Source organism: Heloderma suspectum, chromosome 1 (genome assembly GCF_057233095.1).
Source record: "Heloderma suspectum isolate Gila_16-S chromosome 1, 16-S_ref, whole genome shotgun sequence".
Lineage (NCBI taxonomy): Eukaryota > Metazoa > Chordata > Lepidosauria > Squamata > Helodermatidae > Heloderma > Heloderma suspectum.
Window position 1 is genome coordinate 378,228,501 of NC_139458.1, and position 17,491 is coordinate 378,245,991.

Genomic DNA, 17,491 nt, shown 5'->3' on the forward strand with positions numbered 1-17,491 from the left:
GCTAGACGGCCATAGGATTGGTCAGTTCTCGGAGAATTGACCTGCACCGCCTCCCTTGCCACCTCATAGGCAGTGCAGATCAGCTCCACGCTTGGAAGAGCAGCACCAAGCAGGGGAAACGCGTTCCTGGAGGCGGGGCGGGGAGGTTGGAAGTTCTGGTACAACACTTTCTATGTGTCGTCCAGGCTCTCCACCCTGCGCTCCAAGGTCCCACGGCTAGACAGCTGAAATCGGCTGTCTAGCCACGAAGGCAGAGTGGCAGGAGCATGGAGGAGATGCGCTCCTTACCACTCCTCCCACCCTGCAGTGGATAGGCAGTCGCCCCCAGGTTCGGAGGTGACCGTCGATCCCCATAGGATTACTCTCTTAAGTATTTAAAGATAAGACTGCTGAAATGTAAACATACAATGAATAAATTGAATGGATTGAAACTGTCAAAGTAATGGCTTACACTGAATTTATATTTTCCTGCCTATCACGAAAGTATTTTGCTTCTGGGCATGCAATAGAAAGTAATGTTGACTTGATTCCGTTTATATTCTTTTTGGAAACATCATGGTGGAACAAAGCTTAGTGGTAAACTGGAGCTCAGCAAGCACCAGTTGCCATCACAGTGGCAAGAGGGTATAGTATTTCCAGTTGTATGAATACATCTTTTGGCCATGTCTTGAGAGCGGGGAATGTGGAGTTATAGTTTTTGCTGCTCTGAATATTTGTATTTCATTATCCAGTCAAATTCCATGGAATTAAAAAAAAACACCTTTAAATTACCTCTTCACAGCCTGTACTTTTTTTTCTTACTGCCCTTTGTATATACAGGGACATTGTAAAACTAAAAAGACTTCAGCTGAATTTAGGAGTCAGTGCAAATAACTACAGTGGCATAGCAATTAGCACTTGTCAGGTTTAACCTGTCACAAATAATTGTTGCCAGGGGACCAGACACCCCATCTGTCACCATAATGACCCCGGGCAGCAGGAAAGTATCTGCATCTGCAGCCTACATAGGGATGTGTCTGCTTTTTAACCTTTAAAGAGATCTAAAGGGCAATGAGCTACACATACACTGATGGCTTTAACACCGTGTGAGCTGGTGTGTGTGCGTGTGTGTGCGCGCGTGCGTGCGTGCGCGTGTCTGTCTATGTGTGTGCGAAAGAGAGAGGAGGGTGCAACAATAGCGGGCACCACCCCTTCTGAGTATTTACTGGCATGTAAAATGCAATGCTGGGATAGAAGGAATTTGCCTTTTTTTTCGCAGTGCACAGACAAGGCAACTAAAGGTTTAATACTGGTTCTTAAACATTTGATTCTTGTGCCGAGGAATTCGAAATATTCCCTAATCCTGAATACTTTTCTATAGTGTGTTACAAGGTCAGAGGCAGGTTTCAGAAATACACCTTTTGAATTTTTATAGCTCATCTAAACATGTTGTGGAATAAAAATTCCAAAGCAGATTCAAGTGAGAATCAAGAAGGACCTATGTAAGAGTTTTGAAGAGAAATTGTAGTTCTTATTTTCCCCCCAATGTGTTTGATTTCCTAGAAGCTGCTGTAGATAGACAGATAAGTTTTCCTCTGTCACCAGCTCATAATGTTGAAATGGAAAGGAATGGAAAACCAGGACTGGATGATTTGAATGAAGAAATGCAAAACATGGATGTAGAGGAGCCACAATGTGAGTTACATTGAAGTACCGTACTCATTTAAAATGTATTTGCCGCTTATGGTTTTGGTGGTTGATATCTGTAAGTTTGAACTTTGTTTAACTAACTATGGGTAGAACAAATTATAGTTCCATGAGTTTGGATGTAATGGGGAACTGTGGTTAGTTGAAAAGTGGAAGCTTTCTTTTCTCCTTGTGCATGAGCTTGCTGCGGCGCTTTCACATAAGAAGAAATTATAGTTTGCCATTAGATCTGAAACAAGCAAGTTCTTTGCTAATAATTTAACGTAATTGACCATTTTGAAGAAATGGTGTATTCGTTTGAACAGGTGGCTTGCTATTAAATGGCCAGTGCAGTTTTACTTTTTGAAATGTTCTTTTCCAGGTCTTCGGCTATGTCCCTTTTTAGAAGATCATAAAGAAGATATTCTGTGTGGTCCTGTATGGTTGGCAACTGGACTTGATCTATCAGGGCATGCTGGAATGTTGACGCTAACAAGTCCAAAGCTTGTTAAAGGTAAATCTCTTTTGCTAGAACATGTTAGTGCAGTTCCAGTTGAGGTGTCTAATGCTACCATCTGCCTGATTTTGTGGGATCAATTTCAACTGTTGTGGCCTGATGACATGGACAAGGTACTTGCAGCAATGTGACCGACCACGTGCCCCCTCGATCCTTGCCCCTCCTGGCTAATAAAATCTAGCCGAGGGGGTATGTCTGGGTGGGTCCAGGGTGTAGTGAATGCTTCTCTTCGGGAAGGGGTGGTCCCTGCTGTCCTTAAGGAGGCAGTAGTGCAACCACTCCTGAAGAAGCCCACTTTGGACCCAGTGGTATTAGACAACTACTGCCCAGTTGCAAATACCCCTTTCTTAGAGAAGTTTCTGGGAGGGTAGTGGCGGAAAAACTGCAGGCACTCTTGGAGGATACTGATTATCTGGACCCATTCCAATCTGGGTTTCATCCTGATTATGGGACTGAATCAGCCTTTGTCGCCCTGATGGGTGATGTTTATCAAGAGAGGGGCGGGGGGGGGTGCAGCCTTGTTTATTCTGCTCAGTCTGTCATCGGCTTTTGATACCATCGACCATGGTATCCTCCTGGATCAACTCCATGGAATGAGTATCGAAGGCATTGTGCTACAGTGGTTCCGGTCCTATCTGCAGGGCCAATTTCAGAGAGTAGCACTGGGTGACCATCCCTCAGACCCTTGGCAATTGAGCTATGGTGTTCTACGGTGTATCATCATATCCCCAATGTTATTTAATATCTATATGAAACTGCTGGAAGCGATCATTAGGGGGCTTGGAGCCAAGTGCCATTAGTACACTGTTGACATGCAGCTCCATCTCCCTGTGACATCTGAATCAAGAGAGGCTGTGTAACTCATTGATCAGTGCCTGAACTCAGTAATGGGCTGGATGAGAGCCAGTAAACTGAAACTGAATCCTGACAAGATGGAAGCCCTGTGGGTGAGTGGTTCCTGGGTCCGGGAAATAGGCTCATTGCCTGTTCTGGATGGTGTTGTACTCCCTCTGAAAGATCAGGCCCGTAGTTTGGGATTACTCTTAGATCCATCACTGCCGCTGGAGGTCCAAGTGGCCACAGAAGCTCAGAGTGCCTTTTACTAGCTTTGGCTGGTTTGCCAGCTATGGCCTCCGCTGGACAGGAATAGCTTGGCCGCAGTGGTACAGGCACTAGCAACCTCAAGACTGGATTACTGCAAAGCGCTCTGTGTGGGGCTGCCCTTAAGGCTGTTCCGGAAGCTGGAGCTAGTGCAGAATGCAGCAGCTCAGTGGTTGTTGGGAGCTTCATGTTTTCAGCATGCAACTCCTTCACTGAGGGAACTGCACTGACTGCCTGTTTGCTACCAGGCCAGGTTTAAGGTTCTAGCACTAGTCTACAAAACCCTAAACAACTTGGGACCAGGCTACCTGAGAGAGCTCCTTCGTCCTTATCAACCTGCTCGGCCACTGAGGTTATCAGAGGGCATGCTTCTGGTGGCTCCACGTGGACCTATGGCCCGATTGGAGTCCACAAGGAGAAGAGCCTTCAGTGTTGCGGCACCTTTCTTTGGAACTCCCTGCCTCTGGAGGTCAGGCAGGCACCAACACTGTCTTGTTTCTGGCTGTTCCAGGAGGGATTCCTTAACTGACCAGCCACGGTTTTATTGGCATTGTGTTCTTAAAGATCATAATTTTAATATGTTTTAATCTTTTTATCCTTTTACTATTTTACCTTTTATGTTCACCATTCTGAAATCTGTTTTAGATATGGAGTGGTATATAAATATTGTAAATAAATAATAAACATTTTTTAATGAAAGTGCAAAACATGAAGTATTTTTAAGAAATTCACAGAAAAACCTGGTTTCTCCAGTTGACTCTTAGAGTCCAAGGCTAAAATATCTTTTTAAAGGGTTTATCGCAGGAATGAAGTGTTGATTTGTTACCTACTTTGAAACATACATGTGAAATAAGTCTTAAAGTTTTTGCTTATATCTATTTACTTACAGGAATGGCAGGAGGCAAATACCGTTCATTTTTAATTCATGTGAAAGCAGTGAATGACAGAGGAACAGAAGAGATCTGCAATGGTGGAATCTGGCCTGTTGTAAGGATACCATCTCTAAAACCTCAGAATAGCAAGGGTCATTCACTTGCTTCACTTTTAGCAAAAGTTGCAGCAGGCAAGGTATTTAAATAATGTATAGAGAAAGCATGGTCAAAATGCTGCTTCTATTCAATCAGTTGCTGAAATCCCTTCTGCTTGAATTGAACTGTTGTCTGCGTAATTGTAATATAGATTTAATTAAAATTAACATTAGTAGCTAAGAGTAAATTGTGGAATCTTTTAGAATCGTACTTGGAATTCAAAAAATGTGTGATGGTAGGGGATTCTTTTGCCCCTCAACTGCTCTTTTATTCTATATTCCTGAGAACTCTAACTGAGACTGTAAACTAACCCTGACCATGTTTGCATGTCGCCCTAAACCATATTTTCACACAAGATGAATGAGCAGGAGCAAGCTGCAGTGAGCCTCAGGCAGAACAGGAGAAGGAGTTTAAAAGTGTATGCCTCCTGTTTTGCTTATCCACTGTTTTTCATATCATCTAAACTGTGGTTAACCTTAATTTGATTAGATTCAAACAAGCCAATTTCAAGCCACAGTTACTGAAGCTGGTTTGTTTAAACTAACAATAGTCAGGTTTAATCACAGTTCTGGATCTGGATAACATGGCAAGCTGTGCTTAATCCTAGTAAAAAGCTTCTAAACACATATTCCATGCTGTGTTGGTATGAGGAGTGGGGAGCATGCAAGTCCAAGGCTCGCTGCAGGTCATTTGTTCTTGTTCACATTGAGCTAAACTATGATTTAACATGACATGTGAATAAGGACATCATATTTAATTTTTCAGAATCTGATACACTTGGCTCTGATGCCCTCAATATAGTCAAACTGATTAGTAACCAAACTTAAGATTCATGGGATAGCGATGGTTTCATCTTGAGTGTATAACATAAGATGGCTTCAGCCAATGTTGCTTTATATTTCTCTAAACCCTTTCCCCCAGTATAATTGTTAAAGCAAGCTATAGTCTGAATAAAGCTACATAAACCCCAAATTCATTTGCTTTCTGGTTGACTATCTTCGTATTTCCATTGACCTGGTTTGCACGACATGGTAAGCCGCAATGGGTTAATTTACCCACAGGGGCTCTGTGCCCCACGCTGGCTGACATTTTGCATATGCAAGCCACATTGAGGACATTCTACAGCTTGTTGTGTTGTGCAAACGTGGTGAGGGTGGGTTGTTGGCATGGTTAACAAACCACCCACATCCCATGGACTATTTTAGGGCTGTGGGTGGTTTCTTAATCATGCCAACAAGCCACCCTCTCCAGGTTTGTATGACACAACAAGCCACAGCATGCCCCTGTCATAGCTTGTATATATGTAAAATGTTGGCTGGTGCATGTCATGGAGCCTCGCAGGTGGATTAACCCAAGGTGGTTTGTTGTGAGGTACAAACAGGCTCATTGTGTCAAGAAATCATCACAATATAATGGGCTGGTTAACGTGATCGCCAAGGGTTAAACGAATTTAAGCCATGGTGCACCCGCCTGGGCATGGCTTGCATGTTCTCCGAACCCGGGTGGCATAGCTTGGTGGAGGAGGAAACAGCCCTCCAGTAACCCTACAACAGCCCATGGATATTGCAGGGTTGATTCCCCCTCCAACAAGCCATGCCACCTGGGTTTGAACAACATGACAAGCCATAGCCTGGCAGATGATTAGGCAAATGGCGCCCAGCACGTGCCACGGCTTAAACAAGCCACCATGGCTTGTTTAACCCACCGTGATTGTGCGAACCAGTTCAGTGTGTACATATATTGAGCAGAAATGCAGTAAAATTTTATATAATGTAAGCTTCATATTATTTTTATATAAAACAGCCCTTTTAATGTTTGAACAGAATATGATGTTGCTTTTATATTTACTTCCCGATCTAGAGGGATTGAAAATATTTGATTGTGAGCATGCACATGGAGTATGACTTTTAGAATAAATGGGTATGATTCTTTAGCTTTTTTAATTTGTAGGACAAGTCATCTAATAAAACAGAAGCCAGCAATTCATCACGGAAATCTGACAACCTCCGAGGATGCGACCTGCTTCAAGAAGTCTCTGTAACCATTAGAAGATTTAAAAAAACGTCTGTTTCAAAGGAAAGGTTAGTTTGATATCACTGTGTAAGTTTACTTCATAAATATGTTTTAAATTAAATTCCAAAGACAGCTGAAAGCTAATGCATAGTTAAACTTAGTTAAATTCTCTCATTTCTATGCTAGATCAAATAATATTATATGAGGGTTGGCTGAGAAGCTCTAAGTCCAATCCCAACTACTTTTTATGTAAGCAGAGAACCTTTTTTAATTACTGAGCAAATCTGCTTATTAGAATGGATTGGTGGAAAAATAAAACCTTTCAGAAAAATAGGTATTTGCAGACCTGGGTTCTTGATAATCTTTGCCTTTAGTACTATATGACAAGGCATATAGCCATAGCTACCTTCCACTTAGCTAGTCAGGGCAGCTCTCTGTAGTAGCTCTTCATGTAACATGCTTTTCTATACCAAAAGCAGTTTTGCTTTTTAAACTTTAGAGTTAAAACACAGCTTAGGGCTTCTATGAAGACAGCTGATGAGAGAGAAACTAAAAAAAGTGCATATTTTCTTCTTGGTGAGCTTGGGCATTATAATATTAAAAAGTTGGCTTTTAATGTCAGCATCTTCCACTTCAGCAATTAACATTCCCCTTGGGAATTGTCTTTTTTTCCCCCTAGAGTTCAGCGGTGTGCTATGTTACAGTTTTCAGAATTCCATGAGAGACTTCTTAACACACTTTGCAAAAAGGCAGAAGATGGAGCTGTCACAGAGCATGCCCAGAGCCTTGTGTTAGATATCCTGTGTTGGCTGGCAGGAGTTCACTCCAATGGACCAGGAAGGTAAAAGAACTTTTGCTTGCCTTTTGTTATGAAATATTCTTAAAATTCAGGGGAATGCTTTAAAGTCTGTTTTTGTTTTTTTCAGTTCAAAAGAAGCAAATGAGAGCCTTCTATCTAAAACAAGGATGCGTCTCTTTGATATAGTGCGTGTTTGCTTCTTTGAAGCAGGGCGAAGCATAGCACACAAATGTGCACGGTTTCTAGCTCTTTGTATAAGGTTGGTAATTATATGACATGTGCTTGCATAGTCTGACTATATTAAACTGATTGTTCTCTTTAATTGAATGCGGTAGTTAACATACTGGGAGATAGAATCTTTTATAGAGAAAATCACTGTTTTACCGTACAATCCTATAAATGTCTTCTTAGAAGTATGCTTCATTGAATTCATTGGGACTTACTCCCAGGTAAGTAGATTAGGGATGCTGGAGAAATTTGAGACTGATTAAAATGAGCTCGGATTTCTAAGAATCTGACCTGTGGAAACTGCTGCGGAGCGCCCCCCTCAGGCCACGCAGAGTCCGTGGACTTTTGGATGATTTTTTTACTTTCCTGAAATTTATGCATACAAATCCATAGAAAAATACTTAAGTTTCTGCTGAGGAAATGCTGAATGGAATGGGGGACAATACACTAAATGTTACGTACTGAGGTATATTATGTAAATACTTACGTAAAGATTTACGTAATTATTTGTCTTTTTCCGCATAACAAAAAAATACTCGCATCCATCTGTGGGATGGAACAAAAGACGCCTGACAATCCGCGAAACACAGACAGAGTAGATTTTACACAGTTTCCACATCCCTAGAGTAGATATAGGATTGCAGCCTCTTCTCCACTAACAATTCTATGTAATAAACTCTATAGACTATTTGCCAATGAGCAGTATATAGTCAGTGCTAAAATACAATCATAAAATGACATTTATTGTGTATTATTTTCATAGTAATGGGAAGTTTGAGCCAAGTCAACAAGGATTTGGCTCAGTTCTTCTGAAGGCTTTGCTTGGCAATATATCTTATTTACCTGCAGCTGCAACTGGAGGTAAGCTTAATTTTGTGTTCTGTCCATATATACTTTGCCATTTCTTTGGATCAAAATTTGCCTATTACTAATTTTGAATGTCAGTTATTAACTGTACTCCTCACTAGTTGTCATGGCCCATGGAATGGTCCCTGAAGTCTAAACAGACACTAATATCTGCAAGATTATTAAAGCCTATTACAACTTATTAACAGAAAATATTTTATTTATTATAGTTTAACAGCCATTAGTCTGTTTTCTATAAATGTGTATGTAAACACTGTTTTGGCTATTATCTGAACCTGAAAATCTGTTGGTGTTTTTTCTAGGATCTGTGTATTGGTATTTTGTATTGCTGAATTACGTAAAGGATGAAGATTTAGCTGGTTGTAGTACTGCTTGTGCATCCCTGCTAACTGCAGTGTCCAGACAATTACAGGACCGGTTAACACCCATGGAAGCATTACTTCAAACAAGGTAATAGACTAAATATGTATACCATATGCACATCTTTTAGAGGGCAGAAACATTACTTGTAATACCTCCAGTCTTATTTTTCACAGTTGTATTTTCTGTGTGTGTGCGTGCGTGCGCGTGCATGCTGTTCTTGTGCTGTTTTTCTTCTTCCTACTCCAGTGATAGGAGTAGGAAGTTCCCTCTTGTCAGAATCAGGGCTGCCCCCTCCCCACTCCTGAAAGAGAGGTAAGAGGCAAACTTATTAATTTCATCAGGTGGTGGTTCTCTAGGAATAGAACTGTTCTGGCTTCTAGGTTTTTTTCCAGGCTGAATTTAAAGTGCCAGTAATAACCTACACTTTTCAGGCTTTAAACAATTTTGCCATCTCCCTATAAACCTGCTGCTCATTAAGATCATCATCTGAAACCCTCTTATGTGTTCCAGTTATCTCTAAAGCCCATCTGGCTGGGACCAGGAAAAGGACCTTTCCCATAGTCACACCCACAGCTCTTGAGCTACTTCCTGAGGGGACATTCGACTTGCCCTTATGACATTCTGGCAGATGGCAGATACCATTTTTAGAAGGGCCTTTGGCCAATAACTGATTTTAACAGGTGGCTCAGATGGTTTTACCCTACCATGATGAGGTGCTAGTTGTAGTTGTGTTTTGTTCTGCTGCTGTCATAGATTTGTTTTATTTTGTTGTTTCATGCTGATTAGGTTTTCTTAAGTGAAGTTTTGTTTTAATAGTGATTTTATTAAACCCCATGAACTATTTTTACGGAAGATGGGCTATAAATCTTGTAAATAAAATAAGAACAATTTTTTTCTTTTTACATTCTGCAGGTTTAACTTGCTAATATGCTTTTCTCTTCTTGTTTCATTTTGCCTTGTCTTGCTGCAGCCCCACCCCAGCTGGCCACATTGCACATGGCTTCAAAGGGTTTCCTGGCTCTCGGGAGCAATGTTTCCTGAGCAATAAGGGGCTGCAGCAGAAGAGGCAGCCAGAAAAGCCCAGGACTGGACTGCCTTTGGATCTTAGCCATAATGAGCAGCTGTGTAGTCAAGACTTTAGCAGATCTTAGAACACTGAGAGACTTTGTTTGACATAGATAGAGCTAACTTTAGGGCTCTTTGGCCATGCTTAGCATGACTTGACTTTTTTCCCCCTTGATACTCATTCTGTGTCCCTGTCCCCCACCCCCCGGCAATATTACAAATTACTTTTTAAAATTCCCACAATTTCAAACATTGTTTGCTATGTGGCTGCTGTTTGAGAAAATAAATAGCTTAAAGACTCTTTGGGCATATGGAAATATTTATTGTGTTCTTTAGTCTAAGATCCTTGTTCTTTAAATGGCTATCTTTAGGGGAAGATCCAGCAGAGAATGATAGGCTGAAACTGATGTGTTCAGTTCTCACCTTTGGGATAACATGTATATAATCCCATTCATGGATAATAATTGTGTGCTTATTTTCCTATTGCTGAATACGTCACAGGAATTTTTTCTGCACTCATATGTTTGTTTTCAGCAGTGTGACAGTTTTGCCGCTTTCATTCTAATGTAGGGTCACATCCTTGTGAAAAAAGTTTTTAATATACAGACATAAATTTGTATATACCCATAGCAATGAATGCATATGAAATGCGCATATATATATATATGAAAACACAACTTACTAGCAATTATATATAGGCTTCAACAAAAGTGGACCAGGTATCCAAATAACTATCAGTGTGAAGGTGGCATCTACATGCCACCTGTTCGCATATTGAAGGCATTGTAAGGTCTTCAATCCATTGCATTTTAGGAAGTGAACATTTATCTTTCCAAGGTTGTAATGTCAGTCTTTTAGCTGTCAAGAGGGCATGGAGAATCCATTTACGCTGACCATTCATTAATTTCCCTGAAGCAGGTAAGTAATTTAAAAGAGCGTGTACATCAGCGAATATTAAAGACTGTTCCAGTACAAAACTATCCGTATAATAACCTCCTCCCAAAAAGAAGCAACTACTAGACATTGCCAAAACGTATGTCTAAAAGAAGCATCAGCTGCATTGTACCGCCAGCAGTTACCAAATTAGATAGTCCCTTATTAAAGAGATGTGATGTCCAGTAGACATGAAAAAAAGGTTTTGCTGAATAAGATGCAGCCTAAGCTCCATAGACTTGAGAAATATAGATGCCAAAGCAGCGGTTCAGTGATTAGGCAGAATGGGACAATCCAATTCCCTATTCTATTCCTGCTTAAAATTCTGTATATTATATTTATTCACCAATAACAAGTATTTATAGACGTGGATTGTGGGACGCTTTACTTGATGAGCCTCAAAATGCTTCCAATAATGATGGAGACTGATGCAGTAAAAGTGGCCAGACCAAACCTAGATACTAACAAATGCTGCAGTTGCCAGTATTGCCATTTAGCCATAGCTGGTAAGTCATATTTGGCATACAAGACAGAAAATGACAAACTCATTATCAACATCCACCAGCTGAACCAAAGTAAAAATCTGTCCATCTGTCCATGTCCACCATAAAAATGTTTCCTTACCAGTTTTCAGGTCTGGGTTGCCCCATAAAGTCAGTTTAGCATGAAAAAATGGATCAAAGTGTAGTTTACATGTACACCACGCATCTCTAAGTGAAGACACTGAGAGGAATCCTAAGGTTATTGTATGGCTAGAACCTGATGCCAACCATTTGGAGAGAGGAACCAGACAAGAAGGTTGTCTCAAACTGACCAAGGCGGAAGATCCAATGCAGACAGGAAAAACCAAAATTTAGTATGAATCAGCAGATAAACCCGATGATATAAGGCAAGATCGGGGAAACCAAATCCACCCTCTTTAATTGGGAGTTGCATCCTTTCAGAGATAATCTTGGCTGAGAGGAAACCCCCCACCCCCAAATTTATGAAACGAAGCATTGATTTTCTGAAAATATTTGCCAGGTATAGATAAGGGAATCCCACATATAACATAAACTATCAAAGGTATAGTATTCATCTTAAGTATATTTACCATCCCCCACAAACTCAGCTTTAAAGATGCCCATCTGTCTAAATCCCAAGAAATCTCATTAATCGATTTATTCAAATTAAGCTTAACCATTTGCGATATATCACTAGGAATCCTTGTAAAGGATGGATAATTTGTAATTTGTACAGTGCCATCAGTTTACATGGTGCTTTAGAGTTCCATAAGCATGGTATAAATAGGTCCTTGCTCCTAAAGTTGTTAACAATTTAAAATAGACAGTTTGAGGTGGGTGGGAGTGATGCAAAGGCAAGGAGGGATGAATGTGAGTATATGTTTTCTGCAGTTATATGTTGCTTTTCCATAATTATGCTCAAAGCAGCTCAGAGTAAAAGTAAATCAATACATAGATACAGCAAAAATGTACATAAACATACCAAATCTATTAATAATAACATGTCATTAATATGTATAGCCACATTGCTAACCTATAATCATTTCAATTATGTTTTCCCATATCATATAAAAATGATATGATAGTTTTCATAAAATAAGTATTCACAAAAATTCACATTTAGCTAACTAGCAAGCTTTTCACTAATCCACATCACTAAAATATCAGCAACAAAAATACATCAATATTAAACATGCATATATATATTGGTTTTGGGGATCCCTGGTAAGAGAAGGAAGAGCTCATGATGGTGGAGGATGCCCAAGATGAGAGCTAGAGGGCAAGATGGGTCAGGTGAAATAGGATGCCCAGATGGGTCAGGTGAAATAAGATTCCCACCAATTCAATTCATGTCTGTCAAGGAAGCAACTTTACATAAGGCAGCAGAAAGTCCAGGTACATTCAATTAAATCAAGATAAGAATAGCAGAAAACATACTTGCACCTTCTGTCCCCTTAACCACCCATATTGTCCATTCCAAGGAAGCTCATGGACACAACACAGTAGCTGGGCATCCTATTTCACCTGACCCATCTCACCCTCTAGCTCTCACCTAGGGCATCCTCCACCATCATGAGTTCTTCCATCTCTTACCAGGGATCCCAAAAACAAACAGCACCAAATAGGGCTGATGCGAAATGGTGATTTGTCCTAAAATTTGCACAATTGAAGCTGTAATTTGTGGAGAAATGTGTTGGTGAATTACGGTAATCCACCGTTTTCTCTGAATCGTTTTGTAGCTGATTTGCTTTATTTTGCTTGGTCTACCCCAACAAACAAGAATTACTTGGTGGCATGTCTGGGTGGAAGCTTTGAGTTGGATCCAGTGGTGTCATTCTGCCACAGAAGTCTTCTGTCATGAAACTGGGAAAGAAAAGTTCCCCCTCCCCCCCGCAGCCTCCTGTGCCCTCAAAATCTGTTCCAGAGCACTGGAAAACCCTCCAGAGTAGATGCTTGGGCTGCATGGGACGGGGGGAGGAGAAAGAGAAATTCCCATTGCATTAGTGGACTTCTGTTGACATGACATTGGATTTGACTGACTGTCTAGGCACCTCTGTTCTCTGCAGCCCCTTCTCTCTGTCAGGAAGAGTTCCAGAGAAGGGAGGCAGCTCTGCAGACAGAGGTTGCTGCAGTGTTTCAGAATCAGCAGGAGGGAGGGTATAGAGCAATAGGATCACTAACTCACCAGCAACCCTAGTCATGTACGCTCCCTTCAGAGACAGGTGTCTGTGGCACCTGCCTGGGAAACTCCCACCCCCATTTGTCAAGCTGGGCCAGCTCCTGTAAGAAAATGTGTGTATGTTCTCAGAGAGATATTTTCCATCCCTTTCTCCTCCCCTGCTGCTGCTACTGCTTTGATATAGGCAAGTGCTAAGAGGCACTTGCAGTCACTTGCAGGCTTTGGAACTGGAGTTTGCTCTGTGTGTGTGCATGTGTGTGTGTTTTTGTGTGCACACAAAGGAGCACACTTTGTACTTTCCTGCTGGTGGCTCCCCCCACCCTACCCACTCTAGCACAGCTGATCATTGGCCCACCAGACACTCCCCTTCCTCATATGAAAACTCAAAGTGTAGGCCTGTCAGAGCTCTGATTCACACCCACCCCGAAACAGTTCTTCCCCTCTCCAGAAATAGGTGAATCAAAAGAGCCAAATTTCAAGGTGAGTGACAGAATTCTGAACTCCTCTTGGTCATTTCAGGCCAGCCCTAGCACCAAATGAGGAGGTACCCTCGAGGCATCTTGAGCAGCAGTGTTGGTAGCTGGAGTCAGTCAGGCCTTGCCCTCATAGGGCAGATGGGAATGGGCCAGAGAGAAGTAGGGAACCAGGAATTTCAGATGGAATATCTCTGTGAACTGGCTCTCACATCATGCTGCAATTCGTGGGTTGTTTAACCCAGGAATGGTTGGGGCTGAGCATAGTGACAAGCATGCTGCCTCCCATGTGCTCATCTCTCAAGTTTCCTGACATGCAAATCTGGAAACTCTGGGTTGTTTATGGATTATTTATGTTTATGGGTTGTTTATGGTTTGTTGGGTGAACTCTGGGTTGTTTAGTTCATAAACAACCCACAGTTTCCGGGTTGCGTGTCACAAGGTATTCCTGGGTTGTTAATTGAAAGCAGAAATGGGCGTGTGGGAGGCAGTGTGCTTGTTGTTTCGCTCATCCCCAGCTATTCCTGGGTTAAAAAAAAACCCAGGAATTGCAGAGTGATGTGCGAACTGGGTCTAAATGTAGTTGTTGTTGTTGTTCAGTCGTTCAGTCGTGTCCGACTCTTCGTGACCCCATGGACCATAGCACGCCAGGCCTTCCTGTCCTGCGCTCTCTCCCGGAGCGTGCTCAAGTTCATATTCATTGCATCCGTGATGCTATCTAGCCATCTCATCCTCTGCCGTCCCCTTCTCCTTTTGCCTTCAGTCTTTCCCAGCATCAGGGTCTTTTCCAGAGAGTTTTCTCTTCGCATTAGGTGGCCAAAATATTTGAGCATCAGCTTCAGTATCTGTCCTTCCAATGAGCAGTTACAAATGCTTAAACTTGGTTTTAGTTGTGAACATGGACTAATGGGATTAAAATGGTAGGTGCTGGCTCATAACATAGGCTGGAAAACAGGGGTGCTGCCTGCTCTCAGGCTGAAATGAACAAGTGTGGTTCTTCTGTATTCAAGGTAGAGGCTTTGCATTACAGAAACTCTGAGATCAGGGCTCTCTTCCCTCATTTGAAAGCAACCGACATGCCTATCATTATTTTTGTTTGCACTACTTGTGATCATCAAAGCAACTTCAGGAAAAGTCTTAACTGATGAGAAAGGCCCAATTAGTTTTTTCTTCCTGAAAACAGCAATCCCAAAGGTGTGGAAGAAATCATTATTAAACAGGGCCATTCTTTGGGCCCTGTTGAAGTCCCAGAGGGCTAAAACTAGCATTATGTGAGCAAACATGCACTCGTGCGATGGGAGTTCCCCTTCCCCTCTTTCATGCCCTCCAAATCTGCTCTAAAGGACAGCTCAACTCTCTAGAGCAGATTTGGAGGGGACATGGGAGGTGCAGGTGAGACTGGTAATTTGATCTGCTAGTGGAAGGACGCTCATTGGATATAACCCATAACTTTAATTGTCTGTCTTATCTCATAAAACAAGTATGCATTTCATCATGTCAGTTAAGATACTGATTTGTCGTTCTCCCTAAAGGTATGGATTATATAGTTCACCTTTTGATCCAGTGCTCTTCGATTTGGAAATGAGTGGCTCTTCTTGTAAGAATATATATAACAGCAGCATTGGTGTACAATCAGATGAGATTGATTTATCTGATGTTCTCTCAGGTATGTACATATATCAGACATACTACCTGCTTCTCACTACACAGCTAGAAGATATTTTAATCAATATTGTACACTTTTTTTTGCAATAACTTATTTATATAACCTTTCTTAGGCAGTTCTGTCATTGAAGAACTTTATTTGTGAGAAACATGCCATTTTACTTAAGATACAAATGTATTCACTTCAGTAGCTCACTTTTCTTGACTAATTTTAAGATGATTTCCTCACGATAGTGGGTTGGATCTGGATGGTCTCAGTGGAGTTCTGCTGGTGCTGAAAGGGGGGTGAGGCAGGGATTTTCTTCACTTTCTGACTGCAGCCCCCAGCACCACCTCCCACACTGTTCTGGAGGGTTGAAGAACCCTTAAGAACAGCATTGGTGTAGTGCCAGCACTTGCAGTGAGAAGGAAGAAATCAGAGAAAATTTCTACTCTAGCCCCTTTCTGCATTGGGAAGCCTCAGCTTGATCTCAGTTCCTCCATGAACAGAAGGAACCTCTCCATTCATGGACTGACAAATTCGATCCAACCCATTATATAAATGGATAGATCAAATACTTGTTTTGATTGCACTTGTTTTTAAATGCTTGAATCCAAAAGTGCTCTTGCGCAAGCAGAAGGCACTTCAACTTGTGTAAGAAGGTAGAGCTTGCTGATTTACATCAATGCTTCCTTCTTGCTGTGGTCTCCTGTGTCACATCCCACACCGTTCTGAAGGGTCTCCCCATCCTCCAAGAGCAACTTGGGACACAGGATGCACTGAGAAGATGAAAATGGAAAAGCCCCCTTCTGAGAGCAGATGTCCGCTTGCAGTAGAAAAAGGTCCCCCCCAACGATCCCATTTTGCACAATTGTACTCTGCAGGCTTGAGGAAAAAGCACAGTTCTGTAAGAACTTTGTCTGTGGTTGCTGCTTAATCTGCTGTCTGGTACTCCTTAATTGAGCCTAGGAAACTGGATGTAAACATCAGTCAGAATTAGAGATAACATTCTAGAAACATTTGTTGGGATGTACATGGCCTATATAAAAAGTTACTACCTTATTTCTAGTTATTATGAAAGTGAATTGAATAATGCTGTGTGTGTGTTTTTCATTCAGGAAATGGAAAGATCAGTAGCTGTGCAGCAGCTGAAGGTAGTTTTACTTCCCTCACTGGTCTCCTGGAAGTTGAACCTCTGCACTTTACCTGTGTTTCGACTAGTGATGGAACCAGAATAGAAAGGGACGATGCAAGTACGTTTACTGGTATATACACTTTATTACTTCTTTGTAAACCAGCCAAACTAGAGCATTAGTCCAGTGAAACCTTTCTGTCTGAATAAGGTTCTAGAATCCACTGATTGATTTGAGCCTCTAAAACATTAGTGAAATTAGACAGAATAGAACCCCATGATCTTAAAATACTTCAAGGTTTAAATCAGTGGTGGGAAAAATATGTTTGTATTGGATAATCGGTATTTTGTTTTCCCTGCTTGCTTTGCAAATTGAATTTTAAATTAAAGCTGCATAAAATGGAAACTCTTGTTATGAAAGGAAAATGTTTTCCAGTAACTGGCTATTTTTTTTAAGCTTGCTTTCATCTCTAGTATTTATACAACTAGAATGCAGTATTTAGGAGAATGCTTTGTTTGCTGCTTTTCTACATACACGTTTTTGTTTCTTTGTTTCATGCCAGTGAGTACCTTCGGGGTTACCCCAGCAGTTGGTGGCCTCTCATCTGGGACAGTTGGGGAAGCCTCGACAGCACTGAGTTCAGCGGCCCAGGTAGCTTTGCAGTCTCTCTCTCATGCAATGGCCTCAGCAGAGCAACAGCTCCAGGTGCTTCAAGAGAAACAGCAGCAGCTTTTGAAGCTTCAGCAACAGGTTGGAGGCCATCTCTTTCACGATGTCTCTAAACTTCAAAAGCTGAGAGAGTAGTTACCATAATTACAAAAAGCCTCTTAAAAAAAATCAAACCAATATCTGCAAAAGTACATCTTTAGGGGATAGCTTAGAGGTCACTTCATGTGTTACATATATTCCTACATAAAAGGTGCACATGATGCACTTTATTCCCTGTGCAGCAAGATCTTCCCTTTATGTGGATTAACAT

General features: G+C 41.4%; 1 protein-coding gene across 10 annotated transcripts in view; it reads left to right on the forward strand.

Moving 5' to 3' along the window:
* The window catches only part of BIRC6 (baculoviral IAP repeat containing 6), a 188,197-nt gene that overhangs the window by 34,981 nt on the left and 135,725 nt on the right, over window positions 1-17,491 (forward strand). For 6 of the 10 annotated variants that reach the window (XM_084828379.1, XM_084828376.1, XM_084828377.1 and 3 more), the window contains exons 14-24: window positions 1,543-1,674; window positions 2,048-2,179; window positions 4,173-4,351; window positions 6,262-6,392; window positions 7,004-7,165; window positions 7,251-7,382; window positions 8,115-8,212; window positions 8,521-8,668; window positions 15,267-15,400; window positions 16,498-16,644; window positions 17,075-17,262. In XM_084828379.1, the coding sequence (XP_084684505.1) occupies window positions 1,543-1,674; window positions 2,048-2,179; window positions 4,173-4,351; window positions 6,262-6,392; window positions 7,004-7,165; window positions 7,251-7,382; window positions 8,115-8,212; window positions 8,521-8,668; window positions 15,267-15,400; window positions 16,498-16,644; window positions 17,075-17,262 (1,583 nt within the window). The remainder of the gene's footprint in view (window positions 1-1,542; window positions 1,675-2,047; window positions 2,180-4,172; window positions 4,352-6,261; window positions 6,393-7,003; window positions 7,166-7,250; window positions 7,383-8,114; window positions 8,213-8,520; window positions 8,669-15,266; window positions 15,401-16,497; window positions 16,645-17,074; window positions 17,263-17,491) is intronic. The other 4 variants (XM_084828382.1, XM_084828384.1, XM_084828378.1 and 1 more) reach the window with 2 other exon arrangements.